The sequence below is a fragment of the Harpia harpyja genome, chromosome 10 (assembly GCF_026419915.1).
Source record: "Harpia harpyja isolate bHarHar1 chromosome 10, bHarHar1 primary haplotype, whole genome shotgun sequence".
Lineage (NCBI taxonomy): Eukaryota > Metazoa > Chordata > Aves > Accipitriformes > Accipitridae > Harpia > Harpia harpyja.
In genome coordinates this window covers 25,619,716-25,642,239 of record NC_068949.1, presented here as the reverse complement: position 1 = coordinate 25,642,239, position 22,524 = coordinate 25,619,716, and the positions used below count along the sequence as shown (strand labels likewise).

Below are 22,524 nucleotides of genomic sequence, written 5' to 3'. Positions count from 1 at the left end.
TTAATTTGTTGTTATTAAATGGGAATTTTATGTGGTCATATTTTAACATCTGTTTTGATTGAAACTATTCTCTAAGGGCTTTTCCAGCACTTTTTGAGCCACTATTTAATATGACCCACTACTTCATCATCTAGACCAACTTTTTAAACTGTTGTCAATAAATCTATAGAAAATCAGAAACAGGCAGCACCAATATCCCTTAGTTAATACAAGAGCATTCCTATCAGGGGATGATATTTAATACCATAACTGACACAAAACTTCAGTGATCATCTGCCCTACAAAGACATGACCAGAATTGCTCTAGCAGTAGAAGTATCAGCAAGCAGAGGTTGCATCTGCACCATCAGGTGGAAGGATAGGTATCATGTCTACATCACTGCATAGAAAGTGTGTTAGCTATGCAAGTAATGCTTTTCAGTGTACGTTTGGCTGGAGTGTTAAGTCAGGCCTAACCCACAGTTTCATTTACCTGACTGGATATCCAAATCTTTTTTTAATCATGCAAAGATGACCTGAAAATGTAACCCTGGACCAGAATTGCTCATATGTCTACAGCCATCTGAATACTGGCACATGGCTACCTGAAGAAATTATTCCAAGTCAAGCTAGTTACAGAGTTCCTACTCTACAACAGCTAGCCATGTGTTTGTTTTTATTTCACTTACTGGAGAACAAGCTTCTTTGAATTTACGACAAGACACAGATAAAGTTATGTGTACTCTCAGTTACTGTGATATAACTAAAGCATGGTAAATGCATATCCTGGTAGGACCTTGCTTACACATCCTTGCTCGATGAGCTTTGCAGATTCCAAGATTTCTCAAGACACCTTCAAAATAGGTTACCAGATCTGATCCAGCTCTGATACAGATTTATGAACTCTACAATGGTACAGTTACCTGCCTCTCTTATAAAACAAGATTCTTCCCTTTTATAAGGCACTTAAACTATAGAAATTTGGTATTTGGTGTTCTGTTTGCTATTATCTCTGATAGATTTATAGATAAATCTATAATAATTTCCTATTAAGGAATCAAGCCTTCATTTTATAGACTCTCTTAGTTACAAAAATGCATACTAAAACTGCAGATGCAGCAGGGAGGTTTTTGGTTTTGTTTTGGTTAGTTGGTTGGGTTTTTAAACCAACAGAACACTCATCATTTTCTATAATTCATACATTAAGAGTACTTTTGGAAGACAACTAAGATCACCAAGATATGATAAAGCAAAACCCCAAAACTGGGGGTGGGTGGGTAGAAATGGGACCGTCAAGAAATGCACATTGTCTTCTTACATATCCATCTCTGCAGACACTAACACACCCTGCTTCTTTCTCTGCCTAATCATTGCCACATGTCTAGAATTACTCAGTCTGATCTCTGATTGTTGTTACAATTTTAAAAATAGCAATGACTGAGAGGCAGTATCTCTGCAATTCATGACAAAATTATTTATATCACTGTGCAAACTGGCAAACTTAATCATGCAGTAGCATCTCAAACTGCCTCATATAGTATCAATATTGGATATTGATGCTTTGTATAATAATCTAAGCACAGAGTTTACATTCCCTTGTGTATATGAAGGTTAGCAGGGAGGCCTGTCAGAACAAACCTACATGTATGCTTTTAGGGCCACCTGCTGAGACAGAGAAAGCCAATATTTCTTTCTCAAATGGAAACCTGAATTCCCAAGAACAGCATCTGCTGCATCAACATGGTAAGGAACTTGTATTATTCATTAGGGTTTGTAAAATTTTGTGCTCTCTCTTTGAAAGAAAATAAGTCTGTAGGTGGTACTGGCAGCATCTTGGAAAGATTAGTTCTTCATAAACAAAACTGCCTCCCTCAGAGTTTCTGAGAACATTTATACATTACCTGTTGTCTGTCTGGTGTCTCTGACCCTGTAACTTTGGAACCTGCTCACTGGGAGGTAAAAAGTCTACAGGGATAATGTGCAGAAGGCTCAGTTTACAGTTTACAGGAGTGTAAGGCCACATAAGTCCACAAGAATTTTTTTTGTATTTTACATGTCAAATATAAAATGTTTTATTATGTCTCTGAATACGACTTTTAGTGTTATACTATAGAACGTTTTACCAGTACAACTGTATAAAAATTGTTGCTGCTTTTTCACAGAGAAACATTTGGAGGAAACAAACTGTGGTGCTCAGCAAAACACTCCTGATTCTCCAGAATGTAAGGTAAATGACAATTTTATCAAGTGTGACATGGTCCATCAAGTGAAGTTAGCTATATGGAGTGAGATTTTTTCAACAGTGCTATTTAATGTATTTGTTTCCTCTCCAGTTTCTTTGAAAATGTGAATATAATGCATTTGGAGAGTGTCCCATGAAGTGTGGAATTGCTTCAGCATTCATGGACTAGAATGCGCTGAGCATTTCCTGGGGTCAGATTCTTCTACTGCTGTTTTTCAATGTATAATATCACTATTTTACCAGCGTGGTAATACAAGTGTGACTCATATGATATAGTCCCTCCACTAGGTTTTCAGAGTACTCTTAGCAGCTTACAAGATCAACCCTTAGCTTAGAGAGAAAGCAGCACAGGAAAAAGATACAGAATGTCACAGCATGAGATTTTGGGGAAAATAAGTGTAATTGTAATTGTGAAGCATTGACATAAACCATAACGGTTTGAATTTGGCAAGAATAATGCCATTTTTTAAATGATGAATCCTTAAAATACACAGGTGTGTTCTTTGAAAAAAAGAAGTAATTTCCATGCTTAACATACAATGCTTCAAAATTCTTGCAAGTGCAAACATCACTTCTGTTTGTGCAAACATGCAGAAAATAATGTTACTTGGAATTGAAATTACCCGCATGGGGACTGATATTTTATGGGAGTAGATTTACTAGATTTCTCTTGAGTGTGGTTTGCAAAAAAGGGCTGTCTCTTGTTAAAATTAGGCCTCCAACCTGGCAGAAAAATTGGAACAATTTTCTCACTTTTGATTAAGTCATCACTATTACTGCTTGTTCCGCACCATTTAATCCATAATGGTTTATCTGTTCAACTTGCTAAAATAATTTCTGAGGATGATATTTGCAACATTGGAACTAGTCACGCTGCAAGTCAAACATTTCTAGGTTGCTGCTATTTCTGACATAATACCTGACCCTAAAAAAGCAGCTGATTTTAAAACTGAATGAAGTGCTAAGGCTAAACATACGTGTATGCTGGAGTTGCAAGGTTAAGATTTTCATTATAGAACAATAAAAGAATGGAGTATGTACTGCATTACTGTCATGCTGGAGACGAGTGACTTGTTTGTTAATGAAGGTGATGTACTTGATATATTATTAAAGGATTACAAAAGTACATGTTTCCTTGCTCTTAAGAGGTTATTTTTCCCTCCAGCAATTATTAAAAAAGATTATGGAAAAAAGTATGTACTATTTTTCCTTCTGATACATACATGTAGCTGCTATGTTAATCACTGGAAGCTCTATACACCTATTCAAGAGAAGGATATATCCCTTAATCTACATCAGCCAGTGAGGACTGTGAAGCATAATGGGATTCTTTGGTATTAAAAATGCAAACAAAACACAGCCCTGAATAAACTACACTTTAGACTGCATCCTTTTCTATTGTAGGACTTCATTATTAAGATTGAGCTGGAAAAAGCAGAAAATGGAAGCCTAGGATTTGCACTGGTAGGTGGAAGAAATGGCAGGGCTATCCTAATAAAAGCCATCAGCCCAGACAGCATTGCAGATCTAGATGGGAGGCTTCAAGTTGGTGACATCCTACTTAAGGTAATGCTTGTTCTTCATTGTTTTGGCCTACATTTTCTCTAGTTACTTTATAATGAGCATTCTGTTCAGTATAAAGGTTGTGCAGATTGGAAACCTGAGGCTGCTTGGCACAGTAACTAACATGTAGAAGATGGTGTCGCTCAGCTCCTGGGGGTCAGAGGGCTGTTCTGGGCCTCCCCACCTCTTGCCTAGAGTTCAGCTTCCTGTGGGACTGGACCTCTCTACAGCTGGAGGTGGCATGAAAAAAAATCAGGGAAATGACAGTTAACTGACCAAGCGTGCATATAACAGCTCACCAGGATACTGGGAGGAACCTATCATCAGTGCCAGTTAGGTATTATCAAGACAAGCAAAAAGCACTGGAATTAGAGCTTTTGAATCTTTATTTAAAATCTTACTATGTTAGTATCTTACTATTTTAACATAAATAATCTTTTTTTTTTTTTTACCCCAAATTATTTTTTCTTCCCCCTCCAGGAGTTTCAATATTTTTGTTTGCTTTTCTATTTTTCATTTACATCCATTGCTCCTCCATCTTCCATCTGAAGAGTGGGGGAAACAATGCCTTCTTAGTGTCTCGGAAGAGATGCAGACTGTACTTTTTGTGGTATACTGCTGGCAATCACGGTATAAGGAAGTAGAGAGGAAAGGATCAAGCAAGTTACTAAAATGGGAGGGGATGAGAACACATGAAGTGCAAAGAAGTTATATAAAGATTGCTTAGTGCTGGGATATGCAATTAAAAAAAGCTTTCTGTTACAGGAATCTGGAAGTACATATCATTGTATTTTTCAGGTGAATGAGACTTTTGTGTCTGGACTGCCACGCCAAACAGTTATAGATTTGCTGCGCAAGGCTCAAGGCACTGTCCAACTCACTGTCTGCCGAAGCATAGCTTTGCATTGGGCTTATTCAGGCAATCAGAGCAATGGTATACCTTCCCCCCCAAACACAAAAGCAGAGCCTGGTAAGCAGCTACATCTGCTCAGTATATGATAAAGGTGGGATTATGTGTTGCCTGAATTCAACTTTCCTATTAGAAAAACAACTCAATATTACTAACTTTACAGTTAGTATTGATTCATAGCTGTAGATCTGCAGCTCTGGCTAAGCTACTGAAGACATAGGACCACAGGGAAGAAATGTCTAAGTGTGATTTTAAGTCTAGGAATAGTAGAAGCAAAGCTGCAAGACCCCCAAAGTCTTAACTCAGCTTATGTTTTTAAGTCATGAAGGTTCTTAGTCTGATTTTACCCAATTTTATACAACTCACCGATGGAATCACAGCCAATTATTGACCCTGCTGCTAAAATACATTTCCCACAAATTTCATATCCCAGCATTCCTACCTTATCTCTTGGAAGCACTACACCTCCTATTCTGCCTAGCAGACAGCTCCTCTCCCTTCTGTGCTTGTTCATGTTCAAATCCAGAAGCCTCTAGTCCCAAGCTGATTGCTATTAATTTGAGAGCACACCCACCTGCATAGGGCAGTACTCAGAGAGATGAATAACTCTAATGGAAGAAACTTGTGCTGCAGGCTCTGCTCTACTGAATGCCCCAAATTTAAATACTAATTAAAGCTGGGAGTGGAAGCAAGGGTATACTATCACCAATAGATTACGGGTTTATATTCCTCAACTTTCTATTTCTTTAAACACTGAAATGTTTCCTATAATGTGGAGAAACTTCAGTAGGAATAATATAGAATACTTCCTTAATATACCTTCTGGCCTGCTCGTTACAAATTGGAGGCTTTGTTTCAAATCTTCTCAGGCAAGAAAGCCACTGTCATTGCTATTTGCTTTCTCCCCAGCTGACTAGGAAGAGACGAAGAGCTGACTGTGGATTTTGGACATATTTTACAGCAAACATTTATGCATCTAGTCAGCTTTACTGATGCAAACTTACCTGCATAGATAATTTAGGCAATTCTGCTGTTAGGCAGCAGCTGCCTCTAGGGTTCAAGGATCTCAATTTTTTCAATATCTATTAGACTGAACGTAATGCTCTTGAACTCCTAGCACGTATCACAAGCTCTGGACACTCCTTCACTTACTAGAAGCTACCCTGTGTGTTTCAAGAGCAAAGGTTTTCCATAAGGATGAGAAAGCTACGCTCAGCACCGGCCTGGAAGAAGGGTGTTCACTGTCCCATCTCTATTCTAGTTTAATTTAGCCGTTAATGATGCAAAAAAAATGGAAGGACAGCCAGTTATAAAAAGGCTGATTGAAGCTCTTGCTCTATTAAGGGCTGTGGAAATATTCCCATTCACTTCAGTGAGAGTAGCCTTTTCTCCGGCCCTTCAAATTCAAGGAACTAGCTGTAGGGACATTTATTTGCATCTCACATGAAATACAGAGTTGCTGGAAAGTTTAAACTGTTTTCCTGGACCAGCAAAACCCAATGGTATTATAGAAGCACTGGCATCAAAGTTAATCTATGGTATTTGTCCCGTAGCACTGCAAAGGAATGGGCTGGGTTAGGGAGGGCAGATTTAAATTCTGTTTCAGGTTTTTTATAACTGCTATTGATACAGGGGTCTACTTCACTGTATCTTCTGGCAACCTGAATTATGCTGGCTTCTTCAGTAGTGATATATGGCATTTGTGGTGTACTAACCCTCTCAGAGCATCCATGAAAGGGATATTCCATGCCAGTTTCTGGCACTGTATCTCAATGCTTCTTCCAAGATCAAATTCCCCTGGTGTGGGTGGTACAGAAGAAATAGAACTGTATTTTCATGCTTTATAGGCATTTTACTTTGATTTTGTTTTCTGGTATTCAGACAGTGCTGAGGGAAGCCTGCGAGCTCAGACTGTTTTCACTTTCAAGGAAGAAGAAGAATTCAACCAGATGTGCACCAAGGTAAATCTGAATCAGGCTTCCAGAAGTTATCAGGCAATGTACTCATGTTTGTTTACAAAATGGGTTTGCTGCAATGCAGGCAAGAACCACACCTTCTTAATGAAAAAAGATTAATGTGAGGGAAGTGTGCTGCAATGACTGGAACTGCTAACATTTGAATGAGTCATGGGATTCCACTGAGATAAGACCATATAATTCGTATAATATATATATGCTAAAAGGGTGGGGGGAAGGAAGGTTGCATATGCAAGTCTAGTTCTGATGCTTTATAATATTGGAATGAATCGTTTATTAATTTTACCCTCCTTTCAGTATTTTAAAACAATATACTTTAAAAGATTTCTATTCAACTGTCTGCCATTAATATTCATAACTCCAAGGCACCCAAACTTCTTCAAACATGGTTATGTTTTTGAATCTTAGTAAGTACTGCAAGACATTCCACAGCAAATTTTACAACATCTATTATTTCTAAGTTTACAACTGTAAAACCTCTCCTCAGAAAATGTGAGAAATACAGGTCATCTTATCGTCCAGAACAAATCAAAACCCAAAACCCTGCCTCAACCAATATAATCAAACTAGAAAAAGACAAATGGAGGAAATTCTTGATGTGAATAAGCTGAGAAAATCTTGAAGAGGAATTTGTTTGAGGAAGTTTTAAGTACACTGTTGGAATGGGTGTTGGAACTAAACTGTTAGAGATCAGTGAAATGTAGTATCAAAACAAGGTCATGTCTATGATCTGACAAAGAAGTACACCCAAGAAATAATATCAATGAGAAGTAGGAGATGGTACTAAGGTTACAGGTTCCTTATTAGATCCCTGAGTTAGCAAAGTATTAAGCCATAGATTTAGTTTTAAGCATGTGGTTAAGTCTATCTAGTTTAGCACAGCACATGCCTAACTTTAAGCACATGCTAAAATTTTTTGCTGAATTGGTTCCATTAACTCTCTCTTCTTATTTCCAGCTTGCCTTTAGCTGTCTCCTATGAATAGAAACTATTTATGCTTTACTTTATAGAGCACAGCTGCCATCTACTCCAAAGATGTAGACTTTGAAAATGACAAGCTACTGAAAAAAACAGATGCAAAAAGGCAGCAGTAAAATACCTTTCCTTGGCAAATAGAAATCAAAAATCCATGTAGCATTCTCCAATCAATCAGTGTAGTCAGTAAGTGCCGAAACTGGCTAAATGAATTTGCGGTTAAATAGGCAGCCATGAATTCCCGTATTATAATAGGGAAATATAAGCATAAAAGTAAGAAAATAAGGTATAAGTGGCAGCTCCCATTAAGATTCTGTGGGACATTCAGTAGTATATACTGTGTAACATGCCAGGGTGGTTTCTGAGTTCATCTGGAATATTAAGCAGGGGAAGAAGAAGAAACACCACTCTCAACTAAAATTTAAATAATTATCTATCAAGTATTACAACTGAGAAGGAGCCATTTCCACATACTAACGGCAGATGTCCTGCATCATTATTTAAATGCAGGACCCAGTTATCATTCTCCAGGACAGAAAAACAGACACCAGTACTATTGCTTCTACTGCATATGGAGGATGATCAAGGGTCTGCCTTCTCTGTTAGTTGAGTGCTTCTTCAGTAGAGCAGCTGCACCCTGCTTCTGACAGCTGACATAGTTGTGTCTGAGATAAAAAAAGGAAATTATTACCAACAGTTCCATCTCAGACACTGGTGCTTTCTGCTGCCAAGAGCTGGGAGTTGAAGAGTAGAGTGTGACTCATGATTCCTGTGATTGCATTTTCTTCATGAGATCAGAGAGGATATAACTAACATTAACCTTTTCAAAGTTGTCATGCATGCGAAGTTGTAGAGATGTCTGAAGACTGTATTGTTATGAAACTCACAAATACAGCTGATGTGGCTTTTTACTCCTAGTAGATACTGCAATGCTGAATCAAAGTTACGTACCTTCTTCTGAAAGTGGAAACTATTCTATTTTTCCTTTCCTTCTTGAGTGAAGGACACATTTTCTCAGATATAAGAAAGAATGTTGATGAAAGTAACTATATTCTTGATGTTTCTGTGTACTGATTTTTCACAGATCTTTCTTATTTTAAACCTGCAGGATCCCGAAAATACACACAATTCCCCTCTGCAAGGTCAGAAAAGACTGGCTGGACAAGACTGTAAGGATATCATCAGTAACATTTCAGACAGGTAAGTCTTTCAAATGCAGTAAAAGCTATTAAAATAAATAGTATGGATAATTTATTCTTATATTTCCAGACCTGTCCTAATATGGTATGCAAATGCACTCATGTGTCCCAAATTATAGAAATACAGTTCTATTGGAATGCAGCTCCATCTGCAGTAAGAGTTGCTAAACAGCTTCCACACAACGAAGACAAATGAAACAGAAGCTTCTACACGTAACAGCTCATGCAGGCATGCGTAAGCTAGCTTTAGCCTTTCTAGCTGAGGAGGAGGGAGAACAGTGGTAGTGCTGTCATGTTGGTGTGGGCAGGGTCCCCATGGGTTTTACTAAGTGTTCCAAGCAGGTCTTGCAGCCTGGGCTGGACCCCGTGCTATGGCTGTAGCAATACAGATGTTGAACTCCAGACATCTGGGAATCAAGAGAATCTGAGGACGTTACTCCAAAGAAAGTACATAGTACAAGAAGAGAAGAATTTTACTTCAAATTTTAAATCTACAGTACAACGGGAAAACAAAGAATAATGGAGTGTTGATAATGTATGTAGTATGGCTAATACAAAGTTATCTTATCATATATAGGGATAACAAGTATCTTTTCTGGTAATTTTGCAGATAAAATGGTTTTCTGGCCCCTGTCCTGTAATCTGAATCTTTTTACTGCCAGTACTTTCTGGTATTTCTATTTCCTACTTGCAAGAGCTTTGTGTAACTTGAACATGCACAGCCTGCAATGGTTACTGATATTTGCAAAACTGCTACTTATTATCTTATTTTCCCTCTTAAGTGTACCTTTTACTATTTCTAACATTATGTATTATGATCATACATAGGATAGGATAATGTAAGACTGTGATATGCTTAAGCCTACTAACATAGCTAAGTGTTAGGTCTGAGGGTATCAGAGTTAGCCAGAAGAGGAATATTTGAGCCATTCTGCATGCATTACAGTTGTATTCTGGATTGCAGGCATATCTTCTATCTAAAACATATTTAAGTAAGTAAGTGCTCTAAAATTTTCTAAATACTTTAGGAAACAGTAACAAGCAAAGCCTATTTAGCTATGATTGCCTAACAACTGAAAAATGTCATACATGAAAAACTGTCTATGACTGTGACAAACCTTACTTCCAATGAATTTTTGGGCAGTTTTTTATACAAAGTATGTTCTTATCTCCTTGAAAAATTAAAGTACCACATACAGATAAAAGTCTTTTTCACTAGCCATATTTGCAAACACTACTCCAGACAAAACGCTGCTATTACTCCTTCAGTTTATGTTCTTCAGAGTTCACACTAATTCTTGAAAATAGTTGCTCAAAAAGTTAAAAGTGATCAAAAATAGATTAAAAACAAAACCTTTGTACAGTTCAGATTATCAAAGCTTCTGCCACTTCCATAAGACCATTTAACTAATGCTGTTTTACAGGTCACAGAAATATGCAGAATGTGAAGGCTGCAGAAGGGAGAATCAGCAGTCTGAGTCAGACAGCTGGAACAATGAAGATGATGATATGCCCCACAGGATTTCCATTCTACCTAGAAGTAACCATGCAAAAACTTCTCTTGTTTCTTTAACATTATAGGCCAGCTCCCCCATATATGTACAGTGAGAACAACACCAATCCCTTGTATACAAGCTAAGGATTTGCTCTTTGTGTCTCAAAGACCAGGGCACTCAGGACACAATTTTTACCATTGCTATATATGAAGGTCATCAAACCTTTGCAACATCCACAAGAAGAAAGTCTACATCAGGAGCTCTCCAACTCTTTTGGAGAACTGCTAGAAGGAAGGAACAGGAGTCTGAATGTAGTTAACTGAACCCAGGGATGGCAGCTCTGCTGGCCATCACCCACTCACCACTGCTCTGAGCACCTCTGCTTTGGAACTCCAGTTTCAAAAGGATGAGCAACTTTTTATTTTTATTTTTTTGTGTCTTTTGTTTTGGCTTTTGGTTGGGATTTTTTTTGTTTGTAATGTTATATATTATGTCCTTCCCCAAAGGAAAATCTCTGAATACCTTGATTATACTCAATTAGGTGTACAAACTGAGCAAATAAGTTGAAAAGAAAGTTGTTGAATTAATTTGAGCAACATCATGACATTTGTTCAAATCATCCAGTATTGGATGGTGCAAAGAAATGACACATTGGCTCAGTGGCTGAACAAAAAAAATGAACACTGCAATTTGGGTCAGAAGCAAATTTGTGGGAACTTCCCAGTGCATAATTAAAAAACTGAAATTCTTAGTTTGTCCCAAAATGAATAAAATAAAAGCAGATGGATTATCTTACAAGAGATACAGTAAACAGACTGGATGTAGTAGACGGCCTTTATTCACATATAAAAAGCAATGACAAATAAGGCTTTGAGAATTAATGGAACAAATTCTAGGAACATACCACAAGATGTACTTGATATCACTGGATGCAATAGGTTTTTTAAATCATTCTCCTCTCTCCCACACTGTTCCCATACACCTCCTCAAAAAAGTTATTGAAGCACTTACACAAAAACGTAGAATGAAGGGTCAAATTCTATCTCAAGACTTTGTTCCCAGACTCACTGAATTTCACTTCATATAGTAACTTCATTAAAACCTCTAGAACTGATGTGCTTAAACACATACTGAAGCACTTTCACAGCTCAGGTGCTAAGCCTCTCTGATACCAGAGGACAGGTTACAGAAAGAATCTGCCTTGTTGTTCCTGTAGGAAATTAAGCTGCTTCTGCCCCAAACAAGAATAATTTGTGAAGGGAATCACACTGAGGATGCTGCAGTATCCCATAGATTCTCAAATACAGGTCTCTCCCTGCTTCTTCTTGCCCTGTGGCAGCAATGAATTGCTGACGGCTCTTAAGAGAAGTAAACCACAGTTATCTCCCTCACACTACCAAGCTGTGCTGGCTAGCAAACAGAAAATTATAACCAATCTATCCTCTACTGCCTGCTCAAAGTTTGGGGTTTTTATTCCACTTGATCTGGAAGGAAAGAGAGGTATGTGCGAAATAGCATGCTCTGTCTGGAGAGGGATCTGTCTTCACTGGCACTCTCAACCAGTTAATAGAAACACCCTTGCATCTGTGAGGGTTAGAGAACAGAAAGTGTCTTAGAAGCTCAGGCAAGGCAGGTGCAAGTTGCAGCCCAGACGAAAGCATAGCAAGCACAACACTTTGTTAACAGAGATTAGTTAAGAGTAGCAATGACATCTTACAAGAGGAAAACAGAGCATTGCTCCTTGTCTTCAGCCTACAGCAAACCTGTGGAATAGATCACCAGGTTTTCTTTGAGACAGCTGGCATGTTATTCCTTGCCAACAGTAGCCTATGACTAAAAGAACAAATTGCATAATTCCTCTGCCTCAAACCACTATTTTTTATGGAACAAGCTGCTGTTTTTACTCTACCTGGTAACAAAAGTTTTTCAATTGCTCCAGTAGAGTAGTGATATTTCTGGAGATATAAATGTTTATCCATCTTCTTAATCTGTCAAGTTTTGGATCAGAACACATACTTAAGGATCAGCTAATTAGTAAAACTGAATTCTGATTTTGGTGCATCAGATACTTCACATCTTGTTCTTGAAGGGGACTGTGAGGTAAGATGAAGAGAACAGAATATATTTTCTTACTTCAGGGATGAAGAATATGCAGTGATTATTCCTAGCAGTGGGGTGTGGCAATACCAATTTTCAGGAAAGCATTGGAAACATGAAGATGATTCCCTGTGAAGATGTGGCCAGAGTCTCCTATACCAATATATACTAGCATTAAAGTTTACAATTCTGCAAGAACAGTTTATTTAGAACAGACTGTATTTAGAAACCATATGAGGCAATAAGTTGCAATAGTTGGATCTGCTTCCAAATTACATGAAATGTGGTGCTGGTTATATCCATAGTGCTGACTTATTCTTCCTTCTGCTGTGAACATAAGTAAGCCAAAAATATTTTTTCACATTTCACTTCCACAGTATAAGCATCAAAATGTACTTAAGTACTGCAGCCCCCTAGTTTTTAAAGCCAAGACTTTGCACTATGAACAACAATAATCAAAACCTCCTTTGTCTTTTTGTTGATATATAGGCAGAACCTTTGCTTCTGGAGATGAACTGACTCAGTTAATTAACTTTAAACCATCACTGACTGGAGTAGGTCCAAGGACTGGCATCACAGGTCTTATTCGAGGCCTTCAGTTGCGGATTGAAAATCAAGAGGTGTTAAAGGAGTTTATGGTAAAGTGTGATTCCTTTTTAAGATCTGAGTGTTAGCAGAGCTAAGAAAGTGACTTTTAGCAGCCTTCTGCATACTGGATGGGAGATCTACTTGTATATGTTTACCGACTCCACTTTCTCAGAGAATTATTCCAGCCAGAATGGAGCTTCTACTCTGCTGTTTGGGTGATGCTACAGTATTTGCACCTCTCTCTTTCCATGCAGGTCAGGCTTACACTGTTAGCTGTCCAAAGATACTGCCTACATGGAGTGAAAAATACATCATACACAAAAGTAGAGTATGAATCACTTTTTCCTAGACTGACTTCTTCCTATTACCCCATCAGCTCTGCTGAACATCTGCCTAAGAACTATTCTAGAGGCTGCACTAAAGCAAGAAATCCATGCTGCTAGGGATTCACTAGTGTTGAAACACTTAGCTGATGAAAGGAAAATGTTTCACACAGTGCTCCAGTGATACATGGAACTCACTGCCACAAGATGCTATTAATGTCAGGAACTTTGTGAAATTAAAAAGTAATGTACCTCCATAGATAATGAAAACACATAATTACATCTGATGGCACATAAATCATGAAAAAGTGTAAAATTAGGAAGGCATATAAAAACTCTTGTTTCAGTATATAAATAGAGTACTCAGTTATCAGCAAATTCCCAAAGAACAGATTATTTCATAACTCTTCAACACAGTACTGGAATTTCCTTTAAAGGATGTACTCATCACCAGTGAAGCAGATTGCTACCACTTTTCCATAGTAATTAAAACGTTATCAGTTTCTTTCACTTGCCTTTATATCTCTGACTTTCTGGGTACAAAATCCCACAGGCTCAAGTGTGTAGGATTTGCTGACTTTCCCTGAAGGCTCAAGGGCATGTATTAATTTCCATTCATTCCATTCTGTTAGTGATGTAGGCATAACACACTATGAGCTGAGTCAAGCATCTGCACAGAAAACATAAAGATCTAATAAGGAAACCACTGGTTACCAAAGCCATTGGATATTTTATCTGAGTAAAAGCTGTAGTAACTCATGAAGATGTTAAAGAACTGAACATGTATTTTCAGTCCATATACACTGTATAGTGGCAAACATCTTTTTTACAGCAATATACAACAGGGATTTGTAATGACAGGAGCTGGGGATGTGGGTTGGAAATCTCACTTGAAAATCCCAGAAATTTTGTTCAGGCTGAAGAAAATACAAAGCAATTTGAATTGCTTGCCTAGAAGTTGAGAGAATGATGTACTGATTCTCTTCTGTAAGAAGTCTATTTGCCAGTCTTGGGTCACATATAGCAGTAAAGTTTGCTCACACCGACTCTGTAAAGCTTGTCTATAAAGGATGTGAACAACATGGATTGACTATTTCTCTTTGATCTAGGCTTTAGAACGTGTGAAACCAATAGATGACTGCACAACTGGCAAAGCACCAGAAAACCAGGATAAAAACAGATACCGAGATATTCTTCCATGTAAGTATGCACACTAATGAGAACATACATTCAGTGAACAAAGACATCAGAAAACAGAAAAACACTTACAACACTGAGATGTAGGAGGTGCAAATCCCACCACATTCTTAGTCACAGAGAGCTCCAGCAATAATGAAATGTGTTGAGATTTTTCTCAAAAGAGGTAGAGTTCACGTAAGGATGTCTGCATTGCACAGTATGTAATTTTCTGAAGTATTGTCTTCCACAAGGCAGGATTTGGTCTGGTAGGGGGCCAGCTGTCTTGATGTTTCCTTCCCTCTTTCTCAGAGATATTGATCTACATTTCTGTGGGCAAGTGTAACTTGAACTATAATAGCAGTTCTTTAAATCTATTTAAATGTACAGGTATGTCTACTGCTTGTGACACAGCATAATATCCAACCAGAGCTTTTAGCTGCTCAGCTCTGATCTGAGTCAGAAACAAGTTTCATCACTGATGAGAAGTCATTTTAGGAGGAAGATTTGAGTCCAGGAGTTGAATGACTGCAGTTAACAAGGACTTCCAAAAAATAATGTACTGCCCAATGATTCCCCAAGAGGTATCACAACAGAAGGAGAACACTTTCTGGACCCTCAATGTCTTGTTTAAACTGCAGCAGCAGGACAGCACATGCAAAATTTGTAGCACAGTTACCTCTCTATATTAGTGATACAGTATACATTCTCAGAAGTTTCCTGTTTTATAACACAAATATCCAGTGACAATGTTCCCGTGCCACACATTAAAAGCAGTGTTGGATACACTATTTTGAATTGCTGCTAAACAATTCTATGGTAATTAGGGGGCTTGTCAGTGTTATGCAAGTCTTAAGAGAAATAAAGCTGCAGCGAACCATACAATTTATCTGTGGGAATTCCTATTAGCAGTGATTAATATTAGTGTTACTAGCCAAATGTATTCTAAAATCCAGAGGCATACTTTACTGCTAGAGGCTGAGGTTCCCCATCTCCTGAGTGCTAGAGATGGTAGAACTCAGTTTCAGATCGACAGCTGAAATAGCAACTTTCTGTTTCTGTACAGATGATAAGACACGAGTTCCTCTGGGAGAAAAGAATGGCTACATTAATGCAAGTTACATTACAATGAAAGTTGGAGAAGAGGAACATTTCTATATTATAACCCAAGGGCCTCTGCCATCCACTATGGCTGATTTCTGGCAAATGGTCTGGGAGAGTGAATCAGATGTTATTGCCATGATGACAAAAGAAGTGGAGCTAGGGCAAGTCCAATGTCATCGATACTGGCCTGAACCTCCCCATGATGCTATAGACCTGGCTAATTTCCATCTCAGGCTAGACAATTACCAGATTGTGGAATACTTCATAATTAGAATAATAGAAATGATCAACAAGCAGGTAAGTTGAGTAGGCTTAATGCTTTCATGTATGATGAAACTGATTAGATATTTTACATGAGTAAATACTAGTATTATTGTTTGCTGCTTCTTAATGTTTGCTCAGTATTTTTTAGGAACAGAAAAATCTGAATAACAGGCATGAAATTAGGGTTAATGAGATGATGCTTCTTTGCTCATTGCACAAGCAATGGATCCAATATTACATACATTTGGATAAGAATGTCCAAAAATTAGTCCTTTAATAGTCACAGAGCTGGTGTTTTCAGTGTTTTGCAGAATTGCTTAGTGTTCTCATCAAATCAAATCAGTAAGGGCTGCCAGAATGGATTCATATTCTGTAACAGTGGCTGGAAGGAAGGAGGGGAAGAAGGTGGTTTTCATCCTAGAATTTAGAACAAATGATACTTCTTTCATTGATGAAAAGACATGAATACACATGAAACTACAAATCTAGCAGCAAATTTTTAGAAAACTAACAAATACAGAATCCAGGTGTAAGAACATGGAAATTGGGGCAAATTTGCAAAAATTTCTGCAGGACATATTAATTAATTGCAAAAATTTCTGCAGGGCATATTAATTAATGGAATAATTAAAAGATTAATACTTGTGCCAGACTAACTTGGTGTCTTTTTCCATCAAGAAAACAATTTCTCTATATGAAGAAAACACAATTCACCTTATGTCACTGAGCGTGAAGCATAGTAATGCATTTGATATGAGTCTTCCCAAAAGATTATTAAGATGGGAGGATGGGACATTATATGTGATTGTTTCAATGAAGATGTTATGTTTGCTATGTTTGTCTTGGACCAGTATCAAATTACTACAGAAAGCCACAGGTTTACTTTAGCAGAAATCCATCCAAATTCTTTGGATGGTAAAAATCTAGGTAGTTCTTTTGCATTCAGCTTAATGTGTTTTGGCAAGCTGGCAACAAGAAGTATTGTCCCAGGACCATTCAATTAATAATACTCTTTATTTTATCTACATTATGATTATTCTTGTAATCATTTTTTTAGTTGATTTGGTTTGTATGGTAGGGTATCTAATCACAAATAGTTCTTTTATATCTGATAGTCAGAACATCATTTTCGATCTCACTATCGTGGCTATCATATTACGACTCTTCTATTAGCATTGCTTAGTTCAGTTACAAAAACAATTTTAGTAAAAAGTACCAGAATGTTCTAATTTAACAAATGTTTTTGTTTTTCCTTTCTAACCAACAAAGACAACTACATCCTTTTGGGGCAACAGAGTAACTTCAGTCTCTTATCAAAATTATATGAAGTAAATTTCCTAGGCCTCTGTCTTCTCAAAGCATTTCTGAAAACCTAAAAGAAACTTTAATAGGGTCAAGTATGAAAAGCTGAAGAATTGTAGGATAGACAAACAATTGACTAAGAATGAGGCTGAAGGAAAATTTATCAGAGGAATTCCTTGAAAATCAGTCTTAGGACTGATCATTTTTAACATTTCTGGTCTTCCTCTTCCAGACAGAAGAGAAGCGCACTATAAGTCATTTGCAGTTTACCACTTGGCCAGACCACAATACTCCCAAACTGGCTGAGCAGCTTGTAAAATTTATTTGTTACATGAGAAAAATTCACAGTACAGGACCTATTGTTGCTCACTGCAGCACTGGCATTGGAAGAAGTGGAGTTTTGCTGTGTGTTGAAGTTCTGCTCAGCTATATAGAAAAAGATTTATGTGTAAGTATCAAACAGATCATCGTTAAGTATTACAAACCGGTATGGATGTCAACAACACGTGGGGGTATCTTAGACCAGAGTAATTCCTGGTAGAATTCATCCTAACAAAATGGAATAAACCCAGCTTTTCTTGTTTTAAACAACAAAGATAATAACTACAAATATACTATTTGTAGAAGAACTGAGTCACAGCTTCCCCATCTGAACATGCTTAAATCTTTCTTTATAACTTGCATGTCAACAAAATAAAAACTGTTCTCTTCTGATAGTTCAGCATCAAGCAGATAGTGAGAGATTTGAGAAATCAGCGTTTTGGCATGATCCAAACTAAGGTAAGTTCTCAATATTCAACTAGATTATGATTTTTAAAAGCCTCAATTAGTGGTACATATCCATATGCTTTGATAAATCTGGGGCTTAATGCATAATTTTAGCCCTCTCATTTGAGGAAAATAACAGCCTTCCAGGCAAGTGGTGTCTAGATTTAAATATGAAAGGTCTGTCCCTTACTAACTACTTGAAATAAAAGCAAAGCACCAATATAGTACAGATACCAGACACCTCCCTGCCCCCTTTTTTCAAGCAAAAAGAAAAGCAGGTATACTAACAAAACCGGTGAGATACCATAAACCTTACCCTGCAAAATTCCGGCTTTCAGCTGAATTCTTGCTATTGCTGTTATCATCACCTCAGTAAACCCAACTACTACTGAGTTAAACCTACCCCTGAAAAGAGTTTTCACACAGCAAAAGATAAGATGCAGCTAACTCAATTTATAGCAAACATGTGGTGGGAAGAAAAGCAAGACAAGACTAGGATAAATTCTTCCTATAGGCAAATATTTTAGCACATGCTTTGATATATTTTTCTTCAGGATAATGATTGAGCATGTGACTAAACTTAAGCAAACAGATAACCTTCACTGACTTAAATGAGACTTGAGCACATGCTTAGAGGTACTGCATTGAATAAGAAGGCATTCCTGAACTTTTACAAAAAGAACAAGAATGCTCTTAAATATCTAAGTTTTTGTATCCATGTTACAAAGATGCTGATGTTATAAACAGCACTTCAGCCAGTCCATCCTTCTTTCTCGAGAATTTATGTTGAATGTAACCAGGTGTTTCACATTGGTGTCTCTGCATACAGGATGAGTATTTATTCTGTTATGAAGTTGTGCTGGAAGTCCTTCAGAACCTTCAAGCAACGCATTCCTACTGACTGCAGTATGACTCTTCCCTGTTGCTATTCCCTTTGGACTCCAGGGACCACTCAGCAATTGCTTTAAAGAGATGTCAAGCCAGCACAGACAAGTGTTATATTACATGCTTTGTTAGATTACTCTGATTTCTAAGGCATTTCAAAACCTTGCTTAACATGTCCTGGGTAAGTCATTTAAATCTTGGCTCACAGTTTGGAGAAACAGCCAGCCAGCACTGCAACACTGCTGTTAAATTGCCATGGACAACTTGCGTGTTCTGTGTAATAACATATTAATTGTTAGGAAAATATTTTGGGAGAGTGACAAGGAGATAGCAGCCTTTGGAATTAACTTTACTTTCCAGAGGGCAACTATAAAGATCTAAGATTCTGCTGGTTTTGGTGGAAGATTAGTTATGCTTTTGTGTGGAAGGACTCTGTTTACCCTTGGTTGCTTGAACAATGTAGAACCATATCGAGTCATCACTCCAGCCCAGGAATTTATACCACCATCACTAGACATCTTAAATCAAGAAACTGACAGAAAAATAGGATGCCTTTGAACCCTAGCTGGTTCTCTTCAAAGCAGGAAGAGTGTTGTGTAATAATTGGATGGAATATTAATTTTTCCCAGCAATATGAACAGCTGTAGATAGCATCAGTATTCTTTCATTCTGCATCCATGTAAAAAGGAATGCAATACTAAGCCAGATGAAATGACTGTGTGTGCATTGTGACATGCATATACATTTCATCTTCCCCCGATCCTTTCCATTGATTAACTATCTTGTAATTCTTATCTAGGATCTGAACCAATCTATGGGAAGTCCCACTGGTTTTAGTAGGGGCTGAATCAGATGTTTAAATTAGAGTAAATAACTCTCTGTACAGTTTATTTCTCTTGTTAAAAGTGTTTCTGTTAGTGTGAGTTTGAGTGGATTTGAGCAGAAATCTGCAGTTCAAATTTGTAAGATTGTATTTCTTTCTATAGTATTACTTCTAAGTCCTTTACCTAGAAGGTGATATATATGGAAGTGAAGTTATTAGATGTGCATTGAAGAGTAACTTTTAAACATAGGAAATTATAACAGCACTTATTTAACTGAATTGTACATATTTTTAAAACTTCTTTGATTTCAGGAAAGGAGAAAATATTAAGAGGCATTTGAATATAAGACTGCAGTAGAAACAAGACAATAAAATAGCTGTTTATTTTCATTATGAATGAGAGGTTTATGGTTCAGAAAGAATGAGGGATTAAATACAAATTAAAATTATGACTTGTAGAAAAAGCCACTGTAATACAATCATAATTCAAGTCAAGGGCCATTTTTTCTTTCTGCCCTCAGATAGTCTGTTGGAAGTCAGGAAAAGATAGAAATGGAATTTATGATGTGAGCCAGATGCTAATTTCAAAAATATTGATAGAGATCCAGAGTAATGCTAAATTAGTGGAGTAACCCTGGACTTATATTGGTATAAACATAAACAGAATTCAATGTTTGGTCTTAAAGTCATTGAATCTGAGCCTTCCCAGAAGCATTACTCTCCATACGTTCTGCATTTACTATCTTTATGTTGCATATAAAGGACTATTTGCACAGTTTTGTCAAATGTCATCAACCAAATTTTTGTTCAGAACTTTGTTACTTTAATTTGGTATTTGGCCTTTCACTTTGATTTTAATTACTGCACATGTACTACTATGCAATGAATGCACTACACTGCATGCGAATGCACAAATCACTTTTTGTACCACAACAACTTTGAAAAGCTTCTCAGTGAAAATATTGCTGTACTTTATGCAAAGGTGTTTTTTCTGTGGTTTAGAACAAGCATTTTGGATTTAGAAGACAATCTTCATGGCATTATTTGTTCCTCCACATTTGTGCATCATCTTTGCAGCTGTTCAACAGAAGTGTTTGCTGTTTGACAGAAGTTTTTCCTGTTTTACAGGGATATTAAAAAGATTTCTGAAAACACTGCATTTCGTTTTATGTCTTTTTATGAAAAAGCAGCTGTAATACTTAACTACTAACCAGTAAGGGCTCTAGGGAAAATAATCTTTTCTTAATTGGGGCTTATATTTAAACTTCCTCTAAAGGCAGATTTTGTCATGATGGTACCTTTCGTACGTTCCCCTAAAGCAGGTATTACTGACCTGTGAGACATTCTGCCATATCCCATATTCTTATCCTTTAGGAATATAATAATTAAATGCTTTTAAACAGATACTATAGTTATGATCCCCATAATGACATCCTCACTCAGACTGAACTTTGTTTTGGATGAGACATACACTTTTACACAGATCTAGTCCTCTAAGACTGCTAGCAGAGTAAGATAAAACAGAAATGTCCTTCTAGATATTTCATAATCTGTTATATAACAAAGAAACTTTCACCCACAGAAAATCTCAGAGCCTCTCAAACCAACTTTGAGCAGAGCCAGATAGATGCAATTTACCACATGCTGGGTGACAGGCCCTCCATCTGTTACAGTCCTGAAGTGATCCTACAGAGCAAGTCTCTTGACTCAGCCTGAAAACATTTTAAGAAAACTGCAGACTTGCAAGGGTTCTGCACACGTTTGAAGCTAAAGCCTGGTCACCTCAGTACTAGTACCGCTCATGAGCTCCACTGCTGACAGTCAGCCTAGACAGCAGATAAATTTTGAGGAGGGAAGCACTGAAATGATAGACACAGCTTCTTCCTACAATAGACACCGTTTGGAGAAATAAACAATGAGTCACCACCAGAAAGTGCTTACCAGATGTGGCTGCTGTATATGCTGTCTTGGAAATGCTAAGGAACCATCTGTTCTCAGCTTGCCCTTTAAAGGTAGGATTCAGGGATTCAACTTCCAGCTCTGCTGCAGACCCTGAATAAGCCAAACTACTTAAACAGGATTCTCTGTGCCTCACAGGTTTCTTCTTTTACACTGCACTACTGGGGTACACTCATATCCTTTATAGATGGGGCCACTGAGCTCGAAGTGTAGATAAACTGAGAACAGTTAGAAGACTGTTAAGAAGCTTTTAAGTATAGTAGAATCTGGCTACATCCTGCAGCTCATACACCATTTTCCCCTGTACATAGCACAAATGAGAGTCCCACTTCTGTGTTCTTCATTCATGCAAAACTCCCATGGACATCAAGGCTCATTGATACGCATTCATTTGGAACAAGAGATAACACACTCCTTAAAGAGCTCGTGGTACTTGACAAGTCAGGCTAAACTGGAAAGGTTCTACTGTCCCATTTTGGTCACAGGGAAGTGAGGTAAGGGTTGGTGATTTGTCCAAGGTCTGCGGAGTTTTTGGAAAACTTGGGAACTAAACCCAGATGATATAAGCTCTGATTCTGTGCCTACACACAAAAGTATCTTTCCTCAGTCAGAAAATAGGATCATACTGCTCTGGCCCATTTCTGATGAGATATTACTTAGCAAATAAAGTGGTCTGACTGGAACGTGCATGCATCCTAACAGGCAACAGATGTATTATGGTACAGAACCTCAATCTGTGCCTGTGGTCACACTGCTTACTTCAGAAGTGGCACTGAGATCACTATTTGTATTTCTAAATCATGTTACCCTACCACCTAGTAACCAATCAGGACAAGCTGCAGTACAAATGCAAACAAAAAGGACACATTTATTGGAAGCAGTGCCTGCCATAACA

The 22,524-nt window shown here is 37.6% G+C and overlaps 1 protein-coding gene across 6 annotated transcripts in view; it reads left to right on the top strand.

Annotated features, from left to right (window-relative positions):
• The window catches only part of FRMPD2 (FERM and PDZ domain containing 2), a 78,031-nt gene extending 57,209 nt beyond the window's left edge, over positions 1-20,822 (top strand). For 3 of the 6 annotated variants that reach the window (XM_052798972.1, XM_052798976.1, XM_052798971.1), the window contains exons 35-47: positions 1,636-1,722; positions 2,142-2,206; positions 3,626-3,787; positions 4,583-4,754; positions 6,576-6,655; positions 8,754-8,845; positions 10,269-10,384; positions 12,927-13,075; positions 14,458-14,548; positions 15,591-15,925; positions 17,427-17,642; positions 17,912-17,974; positions 18,792-20,822. In XM_052798972.1, coding sequence (XP_052654932.1) covers positions 1,636-1,722; positions 2,142-2,206; positions 3,626-3,787; positions 4,583-4,754; positions 6,576-6,655; positions 8,754-8,845; positions 10,269-10,384; positions 12,927-13,075; positions 14,458-14,548; positions 15,591-15,925; positions 17,427-17,642; positions 17,912-17,974; positions 18,792-18,863 — 1,700 coding nt within the window. In that variant the 3' untranslated portion in view covers positions 18,864-20,822. The remainder of the gene's footprint in view (positions 1-1,635; positions 1,723-2,141; positions 2,207-3,625; positions 3,788-4,582; positions 4,755-6,575; positions 6,656-8,753; positions 8,846-10,268; positions 10,385-12,926; positions 13,076-14,457; positions 14,549-15,590; positions 15,926-17,426; positions 17,643-17,911; positions 17,975-18,791) is intronic. The other 3 variants (XM_052798973.1, XM_052798974.1, XM_052798975.1) reach the window with 3 other exon arrangements.
• The last annotated feature ends 1,702 nt before the right edge of the window (positions 20,823-22,524 follow it).